This window comes from Gossypium raimondii, chromosome 3 (assembly GCF_025698545.1).
Source record: "Gossypium raimondii isolate GPD5lz chromosome 3, ASM2569854v1, whole genome shotgun sequence".
NCBI classification, from domain to species: Eukaryota; Viridiplantae; Streptophyta; class Magnoliopsida; order Malvales; family Malvaceae; genus Gossypium; species Gossypium raimondii.
The window spans coordinates 21,371,266-21,398,112 of NC_068567.1; the positions used below are offsets into that span (position 1 = coordinate 21,371,266).

Sequence of the window (26,847 nt, forward strand, 5' to 3'; positions counted from 1 at the left end):
TCATTGGTTATGCACTTTCCCAAAATAGGGATTTGTGTTATTGTACCAATGAAATTTTGAGCTCATAAGCCCATTTTTCAACTCATTCCAATCTGTCATCCCAAATTGCTCGGTAATGATAACCTGCTACCTTGAATTGCCCGACAATGATGGCTTACCACCTCGGATTTCCCGACAATGATGGTTTCTCAAATAATTTATGTTATCCCTGGTGGCTCGGCAACGATGGCTTATGAAATCTGGTGCAATAACTCTTCAATCGTCTCCATCACATTCCGTCAACCCTATTCAAATTCCATTTTATATAACTCAATATGCTTTAATTCAATTTCATACCAATTATCAAATATAAATTGATTCAGAAATTACTAATCTACTCATTCTGGTCGTTATCTAGATATTCAATCTCAATTACTCCAATTCATTTTGATTCACCCTTAGAAATCTACTACAATAGTGTACAATGTATAATATCACAAAAATATAAAAATTAAATAAGCATTAAATTGTAGAAACACTTATAGAAAACTCGAACTACTCATCGTCAGTTCTCGCCTTTCCTTTTCCTTTTGATGCTCCCATGTCATCTTTAGCTACTACTGATAATTCAACAATGCATAACATTAATTTCTAGCTCAATTTATAATTAATTAAAACTTACAAATATTTTTCAATTTATTCAATGTAGTCCTTAAAATTGAAACAAGCATAACTTTCAATTATGAGTTTTTTTTCAATCCGACTTCAATTTCATCCATTATAGACCTTTGTAAACCCGAAATCATATAGGGTTTTTCTATATATTTTTATCACCTTTTAACTTAATAAATATGTTGATCTTGAGTAATTGTTATTGAATGAAGTGAATTTTACTTAAATATTAATATTGGACATGAATTTATAAAGTATGTGAAATTATGCTTTATTACATGATTTTTTTGCATAATTTATATTATTTCATGTTAATTATTAATATGTGAATTTTCACATTGCAGTAGGACAATGGAAGATGAGATTAATATAAATGTTGCATTGACATGCACATACCCACTCAATTTGGACGACAAGACCATGTAAAACTGGGTCATAAAGATGTTAAGTTGACCCAGTAAAAGTGTGCTACATGATGGACAAGTTTGATTATTTATTGGACTAAGAAATTGTCCAACAATGAGGATTTAAAGCCCAATTTTGGCATAAGCAAATGGCTACCCAAAAATATGCTTCAGGATATTTTGTTGAAGGTCCTTGCAGTTGGAAAGACGTCATAAATTAGCACAAAAGTCTACCCTTTGAAACCGTCTACCTTATGGCTATTAATAGTTAGGTTTTGAATTAAAAATAAAGCAAGGAATTTCAAATTCTATTTTTAGTAAACTTCACCCTTACCTTCACCTATAAATACCACACACCTTTCACCTTTCAAAGCACCCCTTATCACTCATTCATCATTCTCTCTTCATTCCACTCTCTCATTTTCATTTCCCTTTTCTTTTCCTTTGCATAGCCGTTCCATTTCCCCTTCCATCCTTTAGCCAGAAAAAGCTTTATCAAGATACTTCCTTGGCTGGCTACCTTAAGAAACCCGTAACAGAGGAGCAACGAATACAACGGAGGAACACTTAGTCAAAAAGATCTGAAAGGCTGCTGAATTGAATTAGAGTTTACTCTTTCCTTCTTGTTATTTAATTTAATTATGTTTGCTATGTGTTTATTTTTCTTGACATCAATGATGACAACTTAATCCTATTTGCTAGGATGATTCTTTTAAGTCAATAATACTTGTCTAATTCATGTTTAACATGTTTGTGCCTCTATCGATCATGTTTTAAATTAAAATCAAGATGTATTTCATTCATACATGATTAGATACATTCAGGTTAGTTAAGTGACCCTAACCAGACGATGGCTAGTAGACACATAATTGAAAAGTGCAATTCTCAATTTAGATTATTAAACCTGACTAAATTAGAGGTTCATAATATATTTAGTTAGCTCTATTATCTTGCACAGTTTTTAGGTTTATGTGATTAAACTGTTTCAAACGTAAATGTCCCTATTAGCTCGCATAAATACTAAGAAAATCTTAGTTTAATATGATCAGTAAAAGACATATTTCACTATGTAAAAGATTCCAAGAAGACTTAATTTGGTTTCCAAACTCATTATAGATCGAGTTGCCATGGAATATTTTTCGAACACTGTTAAGCATGATGAAAATGAATTGAGTTGATTAATATAATTATTGTAGCTTGTTTTATGTTGATTTTTTTTTTGTTGCTAAAGCCATTCATTCATACATTTAGATAGTTTGAATTTAGAGTTAATTGCATAGGGATCATCTTGCATCTAGCTAATTTAATTTAATCATCCACCACTCAAAATATTGTGTTTTTACCACCAAATTGGTAACTTATAATTAAACAAATAATCGATTAACATACACAGTCCCTATGGAGAGATTCATTTTACTTACTTATTAGTTGAATGACTGTGTACACTTGCATAGAATTTTGTAACAAGTTTCTGGCTTCGTTGCTGGGGATTGTTGCCTTAATCATTTTTTGTGGAATTATTTTTACAGTTTGGTTTTATTTAATTTCTAACATTAGTAATTTATTCTTTATTTGTGATTTATTTATCAGGGGTTTATGAGCATAGATTGAATCATCGATCTATTATCTGTAGACCCTAAAATTGAATGAGCATTTAGACAGAGAAGACACGAGAGATTAACTTAAAGACAAACCAAGAGGGACCTTGGAAATCAAAATGATTGAAAAGGTAATGGAGTCAATCATGTGCACAAAACAATCCTTATATTGGATTATAGGGATCATGCCATAAGACAATACGCTATGCCACTATTCAATGAATTAAATCCACGAATTAGGAGGCCGGATATCGAGGCACCCCAATTTGAATTGAAACCAGTGATGTTTCAAATGCTCCAAACAATAGGCTAGTTCAATGGTATACCCACGGAAGATCTACATCTTCACCTTCAATTATTCATGGAGCTGAGTGATCCATTTAATATAGCTGGTATGACTAAAGATAAATTAAGGTTGAAGTTGTTTCCATTCTCGTTGTGAGATTGAGCACGAGCATGGCTGAATGAATTGCCACCAAGTTTAATATCTACATGGAAAGAATTAGCAGAAAGATTTTTGGTAAAGTATTTTCCACCGAGCAAGAACACAAAGTTTCTAAATGAGATAACTATTTTCCAACAATTGGATGACGAGTCTTTATATGAGGTGTAAGAAAGATTCAGAGAATTGCTTCGTAAGTGTCCACATCATGGGATTCCTCATCGTATCCAATTGGAGATATTTTATAATGTTCTCAACATACATACAAGATTAGTGGTAGATGCTTTTACAAGTGGTGTGATTTTGTCTAAGTCTTATAACGAGGCTTACGATGTCATCGAAAGGATTGTTAACAACAATGTCCAATTTCTTTTCTCTTCTTTTTACCAAAACTTTGCCTATTTTTCAAGAAAAAATCACCATGTCTTACAAAAGAACTAGATCTTCTAAGACCTCTGCCAAGAATCCAATTGTGATCCAAGATGAGGAAGCAAGAGAAAGGTTTGATTCCATCTTCAAAAATCAACCTATAATGCCAAAAAAAGTTTTAAACTTAGAGAGTAATGATAATATGGTTGTGCCATGGCCAATATAAAAGACAATTGAAGCCCTTAATTGCAACTATTTTTGCAATACATGATCATTTCCAAGTTAACTATGTCAGATGCTATTGAAGTTATTGTTCGCAAGAAGGTGTCCTTAACTTCTAAGCCCATTAATGATTTTTTTAACCTACCTGATGTTGAAGAAGATGAGTACTTTGCCATGATGAAAAATATAAATTGGAATTTTCTTTAACAAGTGCTTAATGTTGTGACAAATCCGAGACCCTAATGGATTATAAGAAAGTATGGTAGTCATTCTTGCCGAAGGGAATATCTAAAACCAGTGGCTAAGGTATGGTTCTACTTTGTTTGATATAGTTTCATGCCTATCTCACATAGTTCCACCATCTCAATGGAGCGAATACTTTTGTTGTATACAATTAGGACAGAAATGTTTATCAATGTTGGGAAGATTATTCTTAAGGAGATCAATAATTGTGCTAGAAAGAAGACAGGAAGTGCATACTTTCTATCATTGATAACTTCACTTTGCTTACGGGCCTAAGTAAAAACAAAAGGAAACTTGAAGGGCCCGTATGTTCAAGGTTGCATCACAGCCCATGATCTTGAAAGGTTAGTGGAGAATATCCATGAACTAAACCTAATTGAACCAAGTGAACCAATCGAACCAGAAACTGACGAGTCATCGAACAAATCCAAACCAAAAATTGACTTAGTTGATGAAATAGAAGAACCCAAATATGAAAAAGAACCGATAAAGGAACTATAAATTTCTAAATTAAGAGAGGAGACGAATGTGATGAGCCCATTGAACCAAGTGATGATCTTGAGTTGACCATTACTATGCCCACTTCTTCAAATACTATAAAGAAATCAGAATTCTCAATTATGATGGATATGATGAAATTTATGCATAACCAACAACAAGCTTATTGGAAATATGCGAAGATTAGAGATGATTTTGTAAGGAATACTTTCAAAAATATCTCTAACAATTTTGTTCCTGAGTTCCTGGATTATATCTTCGAGTCATGGAAGGAAGATGAGAATGAAAGCGAGGATGAAACATCAAAAGAGGAAGACAAGAAGGATAAGTCAAATAAATTAAAAGGGGAATTTATTGTCTTTAGTATTTATATCTTTTTAAGTATTTATTTTTATTTCCTAGTTAGAATTTTGCTTTCACAAAATAAATTGCAAACATGAATAAAATAAGCTCTATGCCTCTTCGTTAGGAAAGGCAAAGTGTTGTGGTAATGAGAATGAACATGTTTAGGATTGGATTGTTGATAAAGACTTGGTACTTAAGCAGTATTTATGACTCACCTCTCTTTTCTTACAACCCTACCTGGTGTTCAGTTTTCCTTCATTACTTTATTTTTTGCAATGAGGACATTGTTTCTTTTTTAAAATATTTACAGTATGTTTCAATCTTTTTACGTAAGTATGCTGAAATGAATGAATGTTCAAAGAGAATTTTTGTTCAAATACAAGCATGATTTCTGATTTTATCTAAGTTATTCTTGTTTTATCTTGAGTGATGGAATGCTTGTATGTTCTTTAGTCTTATGTAGTATTTTCCATGAAAATTTGATTTCTTTAGAAATAGACATGTATAAAGGTTTAAGTCTTTAGAATTGACTTAGTAACTTTCTTGAGGCGAAATCCTAGGAGGTATAAGAATCTAAATATGATATAGGCACACTTTCTTTAGATCATTTGAGCCTTTCAAGCTAAACTTACTAAATTAACCCTTGAAACTTTACTTTTGAGCTTAATGGGCTGTTTATTGCAAATGACCTAGATTATAAGCCACATTACCATCTTTTTGATTTTATGCTGTTCTTTTGCACTTATCTTAACTAAATTTGTCTTGGTGATCAAAGTTTGAGGGAAAATACGAAAAGATGTACATGTCTTCTCATGTTCAAAAAAGAAAAGAGAAAAAAAAAACAAAAGAACAAAGGTAAGCTTGTTCAAGAGAATAAAAAGCAAAGCAAAGTTTGCTCGAAATCTGAAAAATAAAGGTTGAGCATGAGTTGGAAATAAGTTTGGGGTGTTCCAAAGACCTATTTGTACGAAGGTTGTGACGCAAAAGGATCCAAGACAAAGAAGGGTTAAGATGATTGAACCTAAAAATTCACTTCTCTTTATCCCTACCTTTAGCCTAGCCTCATTATACCCTAATACAAGACCTATTGATTTGATGATTATACCGACTACATTAGTGGAGAGGAATTGCTAAGTTCAACTTATGAAGACCATTAGTTAAACTTTGTGATTACTATGTTTAGATTGATAAGGAAAGCTTATTGATTGATAAATGTTATATATGACTTTGAAATGCATGCATATTATAACTCATGTTGACATTATGTTGTACTTAGTATAAAGTTTGGAAATAATATTTACATTCGAGCTACTTATTAATAAAAAAATATTTTTAGCATGATTTCATTGATGCATGATTATGTGCGAAGATTGATGCTGTTTCATCATTTTGCAAAATTACCTTAGAGAAATTTGTGCTGCGCATGAACATTACTCGGAACGAGAAATGGTTTAAGTTTAGGGGTGTGTAAATCCGAAAGTATATAGGGTTTTTCTATATATTTTTACCACCTTTTCACTTAATAAATATGTTGATCTTGAGTAATTTTTATTGAATTAAGTGAATTTTACTTAAATATTAATATTAGACATGAATTTATAAAGTATGTGAAATTATGCTTTATTACATGATTTTTGTGCATAACATATATTATTTCATGTTAATTATTAATATGTGAATTTTCACTATGCAGTAGGACCTTGAGCATGGACATGCACATACCCACTCTATTTGGACGGCAAAACCATGTAAAACTGGGTCATAAGGTTGTTAAGTTGACCCAATAAAAGCGTGCTACATGATGGACAAGTCTGATTATTTATTGGACTAAGAAACCATCCAACAAGGAGGAATTAAAACCCAATTTTGGCTTAAGCAAATGGATACCCAAAAATAAGATTCAGTATATTTTGTTGAAGGTCCTTGTAGTTGGAAAAATGTCAGAAATTAGCACAAAAGTCTACCCTTTGAAATCGTCCACTTTATGGCTATTAATAGCAAGGTTTTGAATTCAAAATAAAGCAACCATGTCATCTGCTTTTCAACAATTTGTGGTCGGCCAAGCATGAGAGAAGAATGAGGAATTTCAAATTCTATTTTTAGTAAACTTCACCCTTACCTTCACCTATAAATACCACACATCTTTCTCCTTTTAAAGCATCCCTCACCTGTCATCCCTCATCATTCATTATTCTTTCTTCATTCCACTTTCTCATTTTCATTTCCCCTTTCTTTTCCCTTGCATAGTCGTTCCATTTCCCCTTCCATCCTTTAGTTAGCAAAAGCTTTGTTAAGATACTTCTTTGGTTGGCCACCTTAAGAAACTCGTAGCAGAGGAGCAACGAACAGAACGGAGGAACACATCAGTCAAAAAGATCTGAAAGGCTGCTGAACAGAATTAGAGTTTAATCTTTCCTTCTTGTTATTTAATTTATTTATGTTTGCTATGTGTTTATTGTTCTTGACATCAACGATTATAGCTTAATCCTATTTTCTAGGATGATTATGTTAATTCAATAATATTTTTTTGATTCATGTTGAAGGTGTTTATGCCTTTGTCAATCATGTTTTCAATTAAAACAAGATTTATTTCATTCATACATGATTGAATACATTCAGATTAGATAATTAAACTGACTAAATTAGAGGTTCATAATATCTTTATTTAGCTCTATTATCTTACATAGTTTTTAGGTTTATGTGATTAAACTATTTCAAACGTAAATGTCCCTCTTAGCTTACATAAATACTAAGAAACCCTTAGTTTAATATTATCGATAAAATGCATATTTCACTAAGTAAAAGATTCGAGATGACTTAATTTGGTTTCCAAACTCATGAAAGATCGAGTTGCCATGAAATAATTTTTGAACACTATTAATCATGATGAAAATGAATTGAGTTGATTAATATAATTATCCTAGCCTATTTTATGTTGATTTTTTTGTTGCTAATGTCATTCATTCATACATGTAGTTCATTTGCATTTAGATTTAATTGGATAGAGATAATATTGCATCTAGCTAATTTAATTTAATCATCCACCACTCAAAATATTTTGTTTTTACCACCAAATTGTTAACTTATAATTTTACAAATAATCGATTAACATACACAATCCCTGTGGAGACTATAACTCATTTTACTTACTTATTACTTGAATGATGTGTACACTCTCACAAAATCCTGTTACAACCCTCTATTACATACTTTTATAATTATTTCATAAAAACTTTACACTTTATTCACTTTAGTTCTTATGTGTAAAACTAACAATCAAACTTTACAAATTAGCTGTTTCACATCAAAGCTTTAAAATCTAACATTTTAAAATAAAAAACTTCAAGAAATCAACTATGAAAACTTTTGAAATCTTTAATGGTTTTGGAAAATAAAACATGGGTAAGCTAAATCGAGCTGCTACAATCTTAAAAACATAAAATTTACGAAAAATGGACATAGATTGACTTACATGCAATAGTTGAAAGATTGAAGTTTAACAATGCCTTCCCTAGTTCCTTTCCATTGTATATTTCAATTGAAGAAGATGAGAAAAATGGATAACCCTCCACGTTTCTTTTGTTTTTCCCCAAATAACCTTCATTAATTAGAAATTTTAATATTATTTAATCCTTTAACATCCCAATGCCATCCACCCACTTACAAATTGACTTATTATTTTAATTATTTAAGCCTTTTAACAAATAAGGACCTATATCGATGAAATTTTACAACATTTACGATTTATTCCTCGTGCCTATATTAGGCTTGTAAATACTATTATTTAACTATTTGTTCAGTAAGATTTCTAAATTGAAATTCAATATAATATTATTTAATACCTAAATGAATCTAGGACTTAACTTTTTTTTTTCTGACCAAATTGCAAGACCTTTTTTCCATAGGGAAACCTTTAGAAATAGTTTATCTCCAACTAAAAAATTGATATCACTTCACTTCAGATCCAACATACGACTTCTGTTTATTAGATGTTGCCTTTAGTTTGTCCCTGATCAGTTTAATCGTATCTTTTGTTTCTTGAATTATTTTCGGTTGAACAACTTTTCTTTCACTTAATTCCGACTAGTAGAGAGGTGTTAACCATACAACACTTCACATGAAGCCATTTGAATACTCAACTGAAAACTTTTATTATACACAAATTTGGCTAATGGTAAATAATGTTCCCAGCTTGAGTCAAAATCAATAACATAGGCTCACATCATATATTATAATATCTGAATAACCTGCTCTGACTGGCCATCGGACTAAGGATAAAAAGTCATGTTAAAATTCAACCTTGTACCTAGAGATTCATGTAACTGCTTCCAAACTCTCAAGGTAAAATGATGATCTCGATCGGAGATAATCGACATAGGCACGTCGTGCAATCTAATTATTTCACGAATGTAAACTTCATCCAACTACGGAAGTGACCAATCAGTCCTAACCGGAAAAAAAATAGGTTGACTTCGTCAATCGATCAACTATCACCCAAATGGCATTTCTTTTACTTATAGGCAATGGTAGGCTAACCTCAAAATCCATCTTGATTCACTCTTATTTCCATTTAGGAATAGGAATAGGTTAAAGCGGTCCTGTGGGAACATGATGTTTTGCTTTTACCAGTTGACAAGTTAGGCATTTAGCGGCATATTCGACAATCTCTCTTTTCATACCGGGACACCAATACATTTCCCGTAAGTCACGATACATTTTTGCACCACTAGGATGTATAGCAAAAGGATTATCGTGAGCTTCACGAAGTATCAACTATTTCAAATCAGCAATATTTGGAACACAGATTCGATTACGAAATCTCAAACAATCCTTATGATCTATACTAAAATTTTCAATCATGCCCTGATGAACCATTTCCTTTTTCTCTAAAATCTTGGTATCGATAAGTTGTACCTCTTTTATCTAATCAAACAACATCGGTATCACTGCTAATTCTGAGTTTGGCAAACATTCCCATAATTTAAACGATGCCTTCCTGCTCAACGCGTCAGCTACAACATTAGCTTTTTCAGGAAGATAATCAATGGCATAGTCGTAGTCTTTCAATAGCTCGATCTAGCGACGTTGTCTTAAGTTCAACTCTTTTTAGGATAAGAGGTATTTAAGACTCTTATGATTGGTGTAGATATTGCATTTCTCACTATATAGGTAATGTCTCCAGATCTTTAGAGCAAATGCCACAACAACTAGTTCTAGATCATGCGTTGGATAATTGCGTTCATACGTTTTCAATTGTTAGAACGCATACACGATCACCTTACCATCCTGTATTAGCACACAGCCCAAACTATTTAACGAAGCGTCACTATAAACCATAAAGACTTTCCCTGATTCAGGCAAGGTTAAAATTGGTGTTTTAGTCAACATTGTTTCCAACCTTCCAAAACTCTCTTGACATTAATCGTTCCATACAAACGATACATTCTTCCATACAAATGGTACATTTTTCCATAGAAACTTCATCATTAGTGTAACTATCTTTGAAATATGTTCATGAATCTTCTGTAGTAATAGGCCAAACCAAGGAAACTCCTAACTTTTGACACATTTTTTGGTTCTTTTCACTGAAGGATAGCTTCAATCTTTTTCGGGGCAACTCAGATTTCTCCTGCTGAAATGAAATGGCCCAAAAATACAACCTTGAATAACCAGAACTCACTTTTTTGAGCTTCTCAAAAAAAATTTCTCCCACAAAACTTGCAAAACAATTTTGAGATGTTCTTCGTGCTCATCTTCCAATCTCAAATATATCAGAATATCATCAATGAATACCACTACGAGTTGATCCAGATAGGGCTGGAATATGCGGTTCATGAGATTCATGAATGTTGCAGGAGCTTTAGTCCCAAAGGCATCACCAGAAATTCGTAATGGTTGTAACACGTGTGGAACACTATTTTTGGTATGTCATTATCCTTCACTTTTAGTTGGTAATATCCCAATCTCAAGTCAATCTTAGAAAAGACAAATGCACCTTTCAACTGGTCAAACAAATCGTTGATACGTGGCAAGGGATATTGGTTTTTTGATTGTCAGCTAATTCAGCTGTCGGTAATCTATACAGAGTCGCATCAAGCCAACTTTCTTTTTGACATACAAAACTTAAGCTCCTTAGGGTGATATACTAGGGTGTATAAAACCACAGTTTAGTAAATCTTGCAATTGGATTTTTAACTCTTTCAACTTAGTCGGTGCCATTAAACTCATTTCCGATTAGACTAAGGACATGTTTAGGTTCATCTACTAATATAAGTTGTCTTTCGATATTATGATTCGACCACGTAATATCGCTTAGTATTATTTTAAATGTCAGACAACTAGTGAGCCAATATTTGCTTCTATTTTTCTTTTCACGCAAAAGCCACATGAGGACATTATACAGAGTATGCTAATGTAATCCATGAATTATTTTATTAAACAATCTGTTCAAAAAGAATTACAAGTTTATAAATGAATATACTACACTTAAGGCACCAGATCCAACATACTCATGTCCCATGTACCATTTCAAGTCATCTTTTATTTGAAAAACACATATTAACATATCATACCATAATACTCTCATCCAATCATGTTTACTTATGCATTATAGTATATTACAAAATTCATTTCCTTTCCTCATTGATATTTCGCATCAACTGATTTGCTCTATACTCATATTGGCCCTTAATGCTTGTTTAACCAGTTTGTATGATCTTTCACATTGACCGCTCCTCTTTCCTTCGCTCTATCACGTATAACAGGAGAGAGGAAGAAATCAACAAACAAAGAGACAAGAAAATGATCGAATATAATACTAATTGTGGTGTCTGCAAGTGTGACAGGTCAGTTGTAATATATTCATAGAATGAGGTACAGGAGTACTCTGAGAATCAAACCCAAGAATGTCAGAGACAGAACAATTTCTAATTAACGAGCGTGCGAAAAAAAGATTCTAACCAACTAATCATAGAAAATTATATTACGATAAACCATAAAGTAAGGAGAATTACACTAATCTACTATCTAAGTACCAAGGACTGAATAGTAAAACAAGGGAAATTACAAAATTAACGAATAAATAACAAACGGCGGTTTATTGATCTTGATGTAGTTTACCAATCTTCAAATTAGGGAGCTAAATTGCTTCAACTCCTAAAATGGCTCCATTTTACCTCTCGGTCTCAATTTTACCAAGTTAGACATGTTAATACGAATTATCTCTCGATCTCTCTGGTTAACCTGAGACTAACAAATCAATGCTCAACAATATCTTCTATCGGTCTCACTTTCCTAGGCATTCCCTTAGAGTCGTTAATCCTAAGTTTTTAAGTTCATTCAAATTAGTCCAAATTATTACAATTTGGTCCCTCATCCAAAAATCAGCTCACCAGATCTCCATCAACCAACCCCTTTAAAGGTTTAGTTACCTCTACTAAAAATAAAGCTAATGAACATAAAATTGTAGAACATGGAAACCATTAAAGAAACCTTAAGAAAAATTGTAAAATTTATATTTTTATGCAAGAAAACTTAAAAGAAATGAAAAGAGAAGCATTTTACATGAAAATCTAAAATAAGAAACATAAAAGCAACAAGTTTTAATAGATTAAATATAAATAAAACTGAAAATGTCATTACAACCGAAGTAAAATGACTAAATGTGTAAATAAACCTAAGCTACAGTGTTAAATAACTTAACTAACTACAAGAACACTAAGAACAAGAAGAAAATGCAGGAAAATAAACTCTACAACTATGGAAGAAAAAGAAGTATAAAAAGGAAACCCTAGAAAAAGTGTAGAAAAACTAAGAGAAAACCTAAGAGAAACTAAAGCTAAACTACTTAATTTGTAGCCTCCTCTCTTCTCAACCAACTGTGGCTGATTTTAGCAGCATTCTGACATAAGATTTGTGACCAAAATGCCCTTGAATGGGCCTCTTTTGATTGGTGCTTTGATTATACAAACATTGCCTCTAATGTAACTTTTTGTCCCCCAACGACAGTGGTATCGTGATACCCTAAGGAGACATCGTTGCCAATCTTGAAATGAGAGCTCTCCTTGTCACTTGGATATCAAAATACCTTAAGGAGATATCACGATACTACTGCTTAATGTCTTGTTCCTAAGACTAATGAGGGTATCGCGATTCCAAAGCCCTAATATCGTGATATATTTTCCTTGGTAAAGTTTTCGCGCGATTTCAGATCTTTGACAAGTACCTACAACACTCAAATAACGGTTAGGGCACCAAATGCATGATTGACCAATTTGGGTATCAAAATAAGTTTAAAGAGGAAATTTCAATTATTAAATCAAAAACCTAAAATCTTCCCAAAACTACAGAAAAAAACACTACTTTGCTAAAACATAAGCTCTTCAAGTATACCGAGAAAAATTAATTTGTTGTATCAAATTACTGTAGATCACACATATTATCATTTGTCATATTTCATGTATATACATAATATACCAATTTTCATCATCATTTCGTATTAAATTTCACTTAACAAGTTCATGTTTTATAATCCCTATTAACAGGACACAAACTAAAGAAGAATACGCGGATCATCCAACTATCACGCCAATTTGACACTCAGTGTCTCATTGGAATGTTCAAAGTATATATTACACTTTGCGCCTCATTGGTATAACTAAAGTAAAATGTGTTAATATCCTATGGCATACCAACTATATCCAACTCTGCCCAAGACAGTTAATAGGATAACCAATGAATCAATACATATATGTTCGTGAATGACATATCATAGTTTCATATCATGCTCATTTATACTATGCTCACCTCAATTCAATTTTAAACATTCAATATCATCATATAAAAACCGTGTCACGAGACAAGTGATAAGCCTATAGAACTAAAAGAAAATAAAACAAGATGGAAAGATGGATTTGGCTAAACGTAGAAGACGAAGAGATAAAGAATAGATAGATGGATAAAGCACTAAGAAGCCTTTGAATAAAAAGATTCAACAACCCCTTTCAAATAGTTTTAATCTTTCCTTCAAGAATGGAAACTTGGCAATTCAAAGCTTGAAAATGATCCCCAACAATCTAAAAGATTGTGACAAACAACTTCTAAAATCAAACAACAAGAATTCTTACAAAGAAAAACTCAATGAGTATTTATTCAATCAAAGCATAATACTAAAGGTGTGGTTAATGAATAATGAAGAAACCTTTATATTGGCTAGTTAATTACATCAAAATAAAACTTTTAAGTAGAATGAAACTATAATTAATCTAAACAAGAAGTAGTTCTAGTTGAACTAAAATTTCTTGTTGGTTAAGAAACATAAAACTCCTAAACAATTTAAAATGCTTAAAAATATCCTAAAATTCAAAATAAATAACAAAAATATAAAACCTAATAAATAAAATATTGAGCTCATATATAATTAAAACTAAGCGTAAAAATCAATTTAAACTCTAATAAAAACCCGAAACTTGTAATTTCCCATAATAATCCTGTCCAAAAATTTTGTTCGTGCAGCCTTCACTGAAATAGTTATAACTTGAGCTCTTGGACTCAAAATCAAGTAATTCAAACTGAGTTTTGAAAATAAGAGATAACTTCTCAAACGCTATGAAGACATCTCAACCCATAAATGCCTAAATCTCATTCAAAAAGTCGTCGCAAGTCAGTTGATTTTCCAAATTTGAAATTTGGCAGCTTTGGTGGATTAAATTTAATAAATTTCACCCCATCCATGCATGTATCATTCAAGCATTTCCACTTTTGGTATAATTGTAACTTAGGTCCTCCAAATTTCAATATTTTTAATTTAACCTTTAAACTTTTGAATATTTACAATTTAACCCTTTTTACTTTTCACAAATTTACAATTTAACCCATACTTCAACTTAATATCTCACAACATTTTACTTATTTTAACTTTCTTCAATATCCATCTGCCTTCTCTACTATCACTAATATACCTTATTTATTTAACCGAAAAATTCCACTATGTTTGAAGGGCGTTAAACATATTTCGGATTGAGCTGGGCTTTGGCAATGACAAAATGTGCTATTATCTTACTTAACCGCAATCTAAACCCAACTCGACCCATGAATAGATCTACGCATGAGTTACAAAAGAAAAACTATTTTCATCATAAAAAATAATGTTTGATTAGCAAATTGGTCCCTAACTTTTATTAGATTAGTACTTAAAAAGTCTTATGTAAGGAGTGTAATATGAATTATCTTTTTATCTTATTTATCTCACAAAATATACGACATCCAATAAAAATATAAAATGCATCACGTTTTATTTATTAGTATTTTTTTTGATAGAATGAGACAAAGTTTATGGTTTAAATAGCAGTTCTGATAAAAACTTAAAATACGATATAAGAATTGAGATATAGTTTAAAGCCTAAAATTATACCTTCACAGGTAATCTTCGTACAACCGAATGGTTAGTAGTCGAATAAAATAATCCAACGTACGGCATAGGAATAATCAGAAAGGTAAACCAACGCCGCTGATGCATCCATATTAGCCTATCGATTTCTCCAAACTTGTCCTTACAATATTTCGAGAATTACAATTATGACCCTAAGAATTCGATTTAGAAATTTAAACAACTCGCGGGGCAAATACATTTCTTTCAGCTCTAGGGTTTTGCGATTCCTGCGGAAGCAGAGCGGACGAGCGAGAAAGAAAGAAAAAAAGAAACAAACAGGAGAGGGAAACAATGAGCCGGAGCTTGGGCATACCGGTGAAGCTACTGCACGAGGCATCCGGCCACGTGGTAACGGTGGAGCTTAAGAGCGGAGAGCTTTACAGAGGAAGCATGGTCGAATGCGAGGATAACTGGAATTGCCAGCTCGAGAACATCACCTACACCGCTAAAGTACCTCTCTTTCTCACATCCCCCCCCCCTTTTTTCTTTAGCTATTCACTTTCGACTTTGATTTATTTACTTTTATTTGGATCTGATGAATTTAGGGTTTATGCTTAGTTAGTGATAAACCTTAAAATGCTTCAGTGTTGGGTGTTAGATTTAGGCATTGCATGCCGGAACTCTGGACTTAAGTTTATAAGCAGGTTAAGCCTTAGGATATTGGGGAAGAGATGGATGGAGTTTCTGGGGTTTGAAAGTTGAGGATGTTTCTCAGCAATTTCTCATTGCTAAATTTGAGTTTGCCCCTGGATTTTGCTTATTGACTGTTGTGTGGTTCTTTTTAGGTTATACTACAAATTTCAGGTTGTTAACTGATTTATAAAGCGTTTAAGTTGCTGGCTTCTTGCATCATTTTTTTTATTTAATAGATCTAATTAAAAGTTGAATGAGTGACATCAGAATTTCAATGTGATTGAGTGCATATTCTCTCATCCCTTTTCCAAAACTAGATATATTATCGGTTGCATGTTGTTGTTCACTTTGGCTCAAGGTTGTTCTTGTCTTTCCTCTCATATTACTTCCACTTGTAACTAATTTTAAGCTGATTGATTGGCTTGGCTTCAGGATGGAAAGGTATCACAGCTTGAGCATGTTTTCATTCGAGGCAGTAAAGTCAGGTATCATGTCTCTCCCTCCCTCGGTCAACCATGTCTCATTGTTTTAAGTAGGATTGATATGCGGCATTTGATGGTAATAGGTGTTGTTATAATCAAAACAGGCATACTTTATTTGTCTATTGAAAGATGGGTACATTTTGACAGGTTTATGGTCATACCGGACATGTTGAAGAATGCTCCCATGTTCAAACGCCTCGATGCTAAAATCAAGGTACATTTTCTTTCAAGGTGTCACATTTCTTACATTATGCACTTGTTAGAAGACCTCTGACTTTGTTTCTCAACTCATCAAAGGGTAAGAGCTCATCTCTAGGAGTTGGCAGAGGTAGAGCTGTTGCAATGAGAGCCAAAGTAAGTGTGCCTACGCTGTAACTAAGATGGAACCCAAAGAACCATGCTCTTTTTGTGTTATCTCCGTATACTTTTCCTTGTCTATAAGCTTCATATTCCAAATATGATTTTGTTTCTTTTTGGTGTTACAGGCTCAAGCTGCCGGGCGTGGCACAACAGGTGGTAGAGGCGTTGTGCCTTCGGTTCGTAGGTAACTTTGTCTTGTCAAATGGTTTCTAGTTTCTATTGTCAAGAGCAGCGCTCATCATTATATGCCACCGGAGAAATTCTTGGGTTTAGTGATCAAGCTTGTACTCATATTTGATGTAAAAGGATCTACACTTTTGTTATGCTGACGAAAATGAAATTAGAGGTGAAGTAGTTTTTCATGGATCCATATGAAAGCAAAGTGTCCATGTATGTCATGCACATCCAATCTCAGAACTCTTTGCTCTTCTGAATTTTGTGCCTGCTTTTCAGTTTTGCCTTGTGTGGGAATATGGTCTTTTGAAACATGTGGAAACGTTTAGAAAACAATTGTTGTGTATATATACGCGCTAGTTATGTAAAAAATTTAAATAAAATATTAGTATGGTATTGGTTAAAATGGCAAACTTGAAAAATTGGGTTTTGATTTTTAGGTCTAAGTTACACCATCTATGTTTTTCTATAAAAAAATATTTGGGGTTTAAATTATTTTAATAGATTTATTGTAAAAAAATAAAATAAAATCAAACTTGTTCTTTGAGGAACTTAGAATCTTCTTTTTGATATGATATGATAAGCAACTTCCGCATTGGAATTTAGAAACATCTCATGTGTACTTTTCTTTTATAGTAGTAGTGGTGGGGTGCTTCTTTGGATGATGTGATGTGAACCTTTAATTTCATATCCTAAACTTGGGTTTTTTTTTTTTTTTGTCTTTTAACGTTCACCATTTCTCAAATGATTTTTTTATCTCTGGATATATTCTTTGTTATTCAAAAATGAAATTGATGGACGTGATTGTTTGGAAATAGTAAATTTTTTAGTTCATAAGGTGGGAGAGTTCCACATATATAATAAGAGTTGTGGGTAATTAATGAACGGGACGATGACCCTTTGTGATAGTATTCAATGATCAACGTTGTAATGAAAACTAATATCTTCTTCTCCAAAAGAATGGATGAAAATCTAAGTGGAAGAATAAACGGGATCTTAAAGGTAACAGCAAGTCCAGGATTTAGGGAAACATCTTGGAACTCCTTTATTCCACAAAAGAATTACTAACTTTATAGTACAGTTTGTAGTTGAAAAGGTTCAAGCGAAGTTGGGAAATTGGGATGCAGAGCAATTATCTATGATAGGACGGTTCACCCTAACACAATCAGTTCTTCTCTCTATTCCTAATTATTTTATGCAAGCCATGCGAAGTCCAAAAGGTGTATGTGAAAAAATTGAATGCCTGGCAAGACAGTTCATTTGGGGGCTCACCACTAGAGGACGAAAAATGGCACTAGCTGATTGGGGATAATGTGCCAACCACGTGTATGTGGAGGCTTAGGTCTACAGCACTTATAAAGCCAAAATGCATCTTTTTTACTAAAATTAAAAGTCAATATAGTCTCCAAAAGAGACGCTTTATGGGTGCGTGTGTTGCGGTCAAAATTCGGAATGAAAGTGATAATTCTCAAGAATATTGCAAGAGGAAGTTGTTCAGTAATGTGGAGAGCAATTGCGAAGGTTTGACCTTTACTAAAGGAGAATCTGCGTTGGTCAGCTGGAATGGGAATAGAGATATAATGTTGGGAAGATAATTGGGTACCTACAATAGGCCCCCTACTTGAGCACATGCCAATCCCAAACAGACCAATAGTTAATTGTCAGCTAAGGGATATAGTAATAGAAGAAGGGGCATGGGATCTTGAAGCATTCAGAAGGAAATTATCAGAAGAGATCATACAAAAGATAGTGAACATACCTCCCCCACACCCTTTAGTAGGACCTAACAAAATTCGTTGGACACAGACCACAAACGGGAATTTCTCAGTCAAAGATGCATATTGATTAATAACAGAAAGAACATGGAATGTGCGAGACAATAAGTGGAAGGAAGTCTGGAAATATCAAGGACCACATCGTGTCCGCTTCTTCCTATGGTTAGTATGCAAGCAAAGGTTGCTCACCAACCTAGAAAAGGCGCGCAGAGGGATTGACCAGGATGTATCCTGTCAAATTTGTTATCATAATACATAAGATATTCTGCATGTCCTAAGAGAATGTCCGACAGCTAAAGAAGTTTGGTTAAACCTAGTATCTATAAACTGGCAGCCTCAATTCTTTTCAGGGGATCTTTTAGATTGGGTTGGGGTAAATTTAAGAAATCATGAGTGGTTATCAAGGACGAGGGCCCCTTGGGCAACCCTATTTGGTTTGGTAGCATGGCTTCTATGGAAGAATAGGAACTTGCTTATCTTTCAAGGTTAGCATGGAGCTTATCGGAGACTATTACAACATCAATTTGTTGGGCAAAATAGTATCATGCTATTCATGAGTGAGACCCATCCAAGGAACCGATTGTGGAGTCTGAATGATCATTAAGAGAAGTTATAGGTTGAGCTTGTAAATATAGTTTTTTAATTTCTTAGTTTAGCTAGATTTTTCACCAAAAAAAATGTTGTAATGACGAAAAAGCATGAAAAGTGAAATATTGAATTAAAATAAACTAAATCAATTTGTCGATAGTTTTAGTCTCAAGTGTGATTTCAGTTTCGGTATTGGAATTGATCATAGATATTTTTTGATCCTTTGGTAAGTCGGTTAAAGTGGTCGAAAAACAACTTCAAACCACCAATTTTCTTTTGCTGTAAATTAACTCTGACAATAGCTTGACAATAAACTCTTTTCAATTGAATAGTCCTGAAAAGAAGCTTCTAAGATTTAATTTGATGACATATTTATGATCTAGAAAAACTCGACTCTAATTATCAAACTTAATTGCACGATTGTTTAAATTAGATTATTCACTTTTGTTATAGCCCTATTCATATAAAGACACGTGGCAAGCCGGAAGGTTACCTCAAACCACTTCGAACCGGAAGGTCGCTCACAAGCCCTCATCCCAACAGAACCATCCAAAAAAACACAAATCATCTGTTGTCCAGACCTTTAGGCTTCTATGACAAATGTAATGTCATTGGTTACCAAATACCTCATGGCTTTAACTTCTTTATACCATCAAGTCAGAATGAATGACATGATATTTCCTATTGTAGATATCCCCGTCCCAACAAAGACATCTACCCAAGAGTTCTGTAATGATGGATAAATTGCAACTTCAACACGTTAACGCCATCCTACACAGGACCTTCTCCTATAAATACCTTCAGGAATGATGAAGAAATGATTGACTCTCCAATGATATCAAGCCTATACTCTGCTAGCTTACCTCCAGCTTTTATCCTTAACTTTTTCCTCTTATTTAATCTTTGTAACTTTTGGCTCTCCGTCCCATCTTGGTGAATCAGCCTCCGTGACAACCTCTACACTCATCTCCTTATCACATCCTTGTTGTAAGATTGTATCAATAATTGGTGTGGTGAGCGTGGATGCTATGACTTCACAATCCCAAACCAACGCCCCAGTTGACCTAATTAGCCCAACCAACAGATTTGTTCGTCCGCCCCAACCAACACTTTCATCCCACCTAAATCAAGATCTTCCTCTGGTTTGAATCCACTCATGTTCTTTCTTCTTTTTCTCCTCCAGGATCATCTTTGTGTATGCACATGTTCTCCTCCCCACTTTATAATAGCTTATGAATGCTCTAAAAACCATCCAAGTTTCAACCTAACCATCTTGGCCGCACCAATAGACCCTATCCTTCCAACATCCTCGATTCCCTTAACCACTGCAGAGTATCAATCGTCATCTGGTCATCCTTCTCTTAGTCCATAAAGTAAGTAAATCGTTACTTGCAACAAGCTATAACTTGCCTTACAGCTACGCCATCTTCCCCGACTGTGATATTGGCCTCTCTCGACCAAGGCTCTTGTCAGCAATCTTCTAGTTCTCAACTTCATGATTCAGAAAACCAGGAGAAACTACAATGATTGGAACAACAATTCTCCCAATAGGAGTGTCGCTTTAAAGAGAAACAAGAACAACAATGCATCATTAATCAAATGAATGCAAAAAATGAATGATAAATCATTGAATTAAGGTCTACATAGGAGGTTCCCAAACAAGAGAACTCGGCTCGTCAAGAAGATCAAACACAATCTGCCCTTTGCGAAAATCATGAGCATGGTGATCTAGGTGATCTCTCCTAGAATGACGCTAACCTCTTGGCTACATCTAAACATTATTAAGGTAATAATAATTCCTTTATAGAAGAACAACTCAAGTTTTCATAACAAAGCTAATACAAGAAGTAAAAGGTGTAAAGACAAACGAGTCTACTTGAAATTACTCCAATAAACCATTAACTCCTGAATTCCTCGACAATCACATCTCAACTTCTTTCAAAATTTTGAAGTTCATATACAATGGTTCAGGGGGACCTAGAAGACCATCTAGCTCGATATAACAATCATATGAACATACTAGGAGCATTCGATAGGGTCAAGTGTAGGGTTTTCTTCATGACGCTCTCACATATGACTTGATAGTGGTACCTTTCATTTCTTCGAGGGTCCATCCATTCTTTTGATTAGCTAGCAGGTTAATTCATAAATCGCTTCTCGGCCAACAAAACATTTCAATAATCCCCAGCATACTTGATGACCATTCATCAAGGAACAGATGAATCATTTCATGATTATTCCTGGCGATTTAGTGAAGCTATTATGATCACAAAAGGAGTCATCGACGAATGGGCTATCCAAAGGCTTCATCGTCGAAACCACCCACCAGTATTTGAGGTACATTATTGGTAATACTGCGATTAAGCTTTCCCACTTGTACAAGATGGCGCACAAATTCTTCAAGGGTGACAAAGTTGAAGAAGTTTGTGTTGATCTTTTGCATCAGCCTCTAGGCAAACCATCCTCCACAATGATCACCTCTCAGGAGATTTCAAGGCTATCAGCAGCCAAGGACCAGTCCAGGGATAAGCGGATGTGGTTATGGACACTACAACCAGCCAAACCAGAGGAATAATCAACAAGTGAACAATGTTCATATCGCAGAGCACCAATAACCTATCTGTAATTGTAGGGGAGACCAAGACTAGCGAGCCCAAGCTTCCTACAACCAGTTCAGGACCTACCATGAATTCAAATACTCCTCAGCTCAGATATTTGACCAAGTAGAGTATCAATGGGTTTTAGAGTCAACTCTGCATCACCCACCCAGGCAACATCGTAGCAACTCTAATCATCATTACATATACCATAACTCCTAAGGGCATTGAACTGAGGAATGTGTGCCCCCGAGAATAAAGCTATTGAAATGGCAATCCAAAAGGGACATTTGAAGTAGTATTTGGCTTAGGACCTCCATCAATCAAATAAGACTCAAGATAGGGAAGTAGGATGGTCATGGCCGCAACATGAAAACATGGGGAAAAAACTTATTAAAGGAATCATCGATGTATTGGTAGGAGGGAGAAATGTTAAGTGGGTCAGCTCCAATTCAAAGTAAAAGGATCACATGAGAAGTATTTTGTTAGTTTCAGCTATGATAAAAAAAAACCCAAACCTTCCACTTGGAAGCTTCAATTTTCAGAGTAGGACAAAAAAGATGTTTTATATGCGAAAAGTGAAGATCCCCTGGTAGTCTTAGCCAATATATCCTCTTTCTAGGCTAGAAGAATCCTATTTGATATGGGAAACTTGGTTGATATTCTGACAACAAGAATTTTTATAAGATGGGCCTTAAAAACACACAACTCAATCTCGCAAGTCTAGTTTATGAATTTGCGAGTCAACCCATCGCGGTTAAGGGATCCATTATCCTCATGATACCCTAAGTGGCGATGAGCACACCACCACAGAATTGGTGGAATTTCTAGTAGTTGACAATTTAATGGCCTACAACGCCATTTTCGAAAGGCTAATCATGAGGATGACGAAGATGGTGGTGGCCACCCTTTTTATCACAACCAAGTTTCCACTCTTACAGGTGAAGGATAGATAAAAGCCAAGAAAAGCATATCCCAAGAATGGCACATTGTCTCCCTGCAACTCAACAGGAGATCAACCCTTCTTGCCATCCACTCCGTCCTGTAGTACACCACTCTGATCCTTTTGTTGGAGTGAATATCATCAAAAAGGAAAGAATTTATTTGAAAGGCCTTGAGGCTAAGCCTCAGACCCAACTCCATAAGGTGTAATTAGCGAAAATGGAAAAGCCCATTTTCCTGTATCAGAAGGAACCTGAGAAGGTCAGCTAAATTACTTCTACCCTTCCCCTGAAGAAAAAAAATATTTAAAGTCCTTGTTAATAGAGTGCCAGGACGTCTTCACTTGGACAACAACAAACATGCTATGATTTCACCTGTCCATTATTCAGCACTCCTTAGGAGTAGATCTCGGTTCTCGACTAATGAAGCAAAAAAAGAGAAAATTTTTTGATGAGAAAGTCTCAGCTACTAAGAGGAAGTAAAAATGCTTTCATAGGCCACCAATACATGAGTTTCATGGATGCCTTCTTAGGCTACAATAAGATATTCATGGTAGAAGAAGACCAAGAAAAAAATGACCTTTATCATTGAAGATGGGTTGTTTTGTTACAAGATGGTCCTTTCAATCTAAAGAATGCTGAAGCTACATACCAACAATTGGTGAACAAGTTCTTCCAGAACCAAATCAGGAGATGCATGGAAATGTACGTCGATAACATGCTGGTTAAAAGCGTTGCCATGGAACAATATATAAATGACTTACGGAAGGTATTCAAAGTACTACACAGATACAATATGAAACTTAATCTGAGTAAGTGCACCTTTGGAGCAAGCACTAAAAAATTCTTGGGTTTCATGATATCCAATAGAGGAATCGAGGCCAATGCAATATTAGAAATTACTCCATCTAGAACCCCAAGGAAATTCAGTAATTAATTGGGTGAATAGTGACACTCAATAGATTCATCTCAAAGATGGCTAACAGCTGCCTTACATTCTTCCAAGCATTGAAAGATCCTTTCCAATGGACAAAAAATGTTAGCAATCTTTCGAGCAGTTAAAGTAGTACCTGAGTGGTACTCCGCTCGTAGCATCTCCCTCGCCTAGCGACTCATTATACATCTACCTTATTACCTCCGATGAAACATTTGTAGCAATATTGGTTAAGGAAGTCGAATGGAAACAACACCCGATATACCATGTTAGCATGGTTCTATAGGATGGGTAGTTGAATTAGTTCCGAGTTGAAAAGATTATCGTCACTCTAATCATGGTCACAAGAAAAGTCCGTCCCTATTTTCATGCTCACCTTATAGTGTACTATCTAATCAACCACTTAAAGGCATTTTGGGCAAAGTTGACACCTCTAGAAGGATAATTAAGTGGAGTGTTGAAATAAGTGAGTTTGAATTAGAATATTTTCCATGAAAAGTAGTCAAAGTTCAATCCATAGTTAACTTTGCAGCCGAGTGTTCATTTTCCCAATCTTCTAAAGCTTCTAATGGCAGTAATACCATCAATAGTCCAACAAATGTACCAAAAAAAGGTCCCTCTGCAAACCCCTACCCTATGAAAGAAAAACCTTGGATTATCTATGTAGACAGGTTTGCAAGCAAAATGGGTTTCGAGGCTAGAGTTTCGCTAATAGGACCCAAAGGAGAAGAATGATAGTATACTATATATTTTGCATTCTTTACCTCAAATAACATTACCGACTATGAAGCTCTAATAATGAGACTAGAGCTGGCTCAGAAGTTGAACATTTGAAATGTCCAAGTCCATAGATTCACACCTACTAACAAATTAAATCTAGGGAGAGTATGAGGTCAAAGAACCTACATTGGCCAAATACTACTCTTTATCCATGAATCTATTGAAAGGGTTCTTAGAGGTTCATGTAAATAAGGTCCCTAAAGGAGAAATTCCAAAGTTGACACTCTCTCCAAGATAGGAGCCAATATTAACATCATAGAAAGGGGAAAAATTATTTTGGTGCACAAAAGTATCTAAGTTAGGGAGCAATAGGGTAGAAAAGCATCAGGAATGACAACCGGGTCGCAAAATAAGCTTCTAAGGTTGCAACACAGTAAAACGAGCTTTAGACTTGAAGTTTGAAGTTGTGTGTCGCAACACACATAGCTTGTGTTGCGACATAGCTGTAACAAGGGCCAAAAATTAATCAAGGGTGTTTTTATCTGCACAATCTATATTTATCAGATTTTAGGCTTGTATTTGACTGAATTAGGGAAACTAATTATGCCTATAAATAGTAAGGCTTAGGTTAAGCTATGAGAGGCAGTTTAGAAAGCCATTCATAGGGTTTTAGTTGGTAGATTTAGTTTTAATTAGGATTTTTAATTAGGTTTTATTTTATTTTCTAAACAGTTTTATTTCTTATTTTTAACTTGGATTTTATTTGAGTCCAAGTCTTCGTTATTAAGTATTTTAGTATTTTTCTTTCACTTCTTGCTTGTCAACATCGATATCTCTCTAGATGTTAAAGGAATTTGAAAAATTGACCATATCCAACTCATCAAACAAATGAATTTCTATTTCCTTCTCATTTTATTTTAATTTGTGTGTTTTGAAAGTTTAGTTATGGCCACTAAGCAACATCGAGAACACCATTCCGAGTGTTTTGAAAGTATCATTGCCTCTTATTTGTCCACCCATACTTTGTGGTCTATCTCGCCTCTATCCATTGCAGGAATAATCTATGGCAACCAGAACGATGAACTTGTCTGACAAACCCGAGCAACATCAAGAAAGAGGTTAGACTTTCCAAATTTGTGATCATATTTTTATATATTTATCAAACATTTGAATTTTCAACTTATGGTGTGTTGAGACTGTTGTAATTATAGTGAATGGCATATGGGCATAATAGTACAACTCCGAATAGTGAGCCATCAGGGGAGAATAATTTCAAAATACTTAGAGAGAATGAAGTTGATACCTGCCTCACCGAAATTCAAAGAAAAAGTATACCTCTTCAAGAAAGGGGATTTGAGTCCCTAATGACATTAGGTAGCAAGATAAGGGACTTAGTTTGGAATCATAGGTGGGCAATTTTTGTCAAACCTTGACAAAACAACTTACGTTCCCATTGGACAAGAATTTTATGTATCCTTAAAAAAATAGAAGCCAAGCGACAACTGGGCGAGTCATGGTCACACGTCACTGTTAGGGGCATAAAATATTTGTATCACCCCCGAAAATTTGTAGATATTATGATGTTCCATTCTACATGTATGATTTTCTGCTAAGATATAATTTAATATTTTTACCTAAATGATCTGCCATGAATTACACTAGTAATTACATCTTTTTTACACATAACCTTAGCTTGTTTAATAGCTAAATCAAAACATCTTAGTATATATTTAGGTTTTTCACACTTAAAGTAGTAATTTAAGCTTTCTAGTATTTTTTTGTTACATTTTATATATCTAAATGAGGTTATATGGTCTTTTAGGTCAAGTTGAGAGCTAAAGATGCTTCTTCGGGCCAAAACTGATGCCTATGTTGCGACATCTAGACACTGATGTCTCAACATTGAAGACAGAAGGTAGAAACAAGTTTTAGAGCGAAACTACCCTTGATGGTGTGACACAGCCCTCCTATGTCACGACATACCCCCTATGGTTGGTTGCAATATTGCAGGCCTATGTTGTAGACAATCCCTTGCGCAGCCCAAAAACTCCTGCGTACAGTTTAATTACAGTTTTGAGGGAAATTAGGAGTATCTATCTTAGTCGAACTCTAAGGACTTCAAGAATATTTTAGGCACTTTAATATTTCGAGTTTAACCTATATAAAGGCTCTTGTAATCAGTTTAAACACACAATTTTAGGGAGACAAAAAATTTACTTAGGGTTTTTATTTCATTCGTAGTTTCTACTTAGGGTATTTTATGTTCTTGTAATAAGAATATCCTATTTCGAAATGAGACTCTCACGAGTGGAGATTATTTTGGAGCCACACTTTCATCGATAAATCCATAAGCATCTCTTTTCCTTTATTCTATTTTTTATCTCTCTTTCTTTAACATTTTTTTAATTGAATGTTTGTGTAAAGGTTAGAATCAATTTACGC

General features: G+C 34.2%; 1 protein-coding gene and 1 non-coding gene across 2 annotated transcripts; one reads left to right on the plus strand and one right to left on the minus strand.

The window, feature by feature from the left end:
* Positions 1-3,203: 3,203 nt before the first annotated feature.
* Positions 3,204-3,310, minus strand: LOC128040200 (small nucleolar RNA R71). The gene has a single exon (XR_008194858.1). It is a non-coding gene; the product is annotated as a small nucleolar RNA R71 (small nucleolar RNA).
* Positions 3,311-15,392: 12,082 nt separating this feature from the next.
* Positions 15,393-17,110, plus strand: LOC105793852 (small nuclear ribonucleoprotein SmD3b). Its single transcript, XM_012622712.2, has 5 exons — positions 15,393-15,651; positions 16,267-16,319; positions 16,464-16,530; positions 16,614-16,670; positions 16,802-17,110. Exons 1-5 carry the CDS (start codon positions 15,493-15,495, stop codon positions 16,862-16,864), a joined length of 399 nt encoding a protein of 132 aa, XP_012478166.1. The 5' UTR covers positions 15,393-15,492; the 3' UTR covers positions 16,865-17,110.
* Positions 17,111-26,847: the final 9,737 nt, after the last annotated feature.

Bases quoted from the DNA above. Each gene is read 5' to 3' on its own strand.
- LOC105793852 (XM_012622712.2), top strand. From the start codon at position 15,493: ATGAGCCGGAGCTTGGGCATACCGGTGAAGCTACTGCACGAGGCATCC. The intron at 16,320-16,463 runs GTATCATGTCTC...ACATTTTGACAG, and splicing joins ATTCGAGGCAGTAAAGTCAG to GTTTATGGTCATACCGGACA. The intron at 16,671-16,801 runs GTAAGTGTGCCT...TTGGTGTTACAG, and splicing joins CTGTTGCAATGAGAGCCAAA to GCTCAAGCTGCCGGGCGTGG.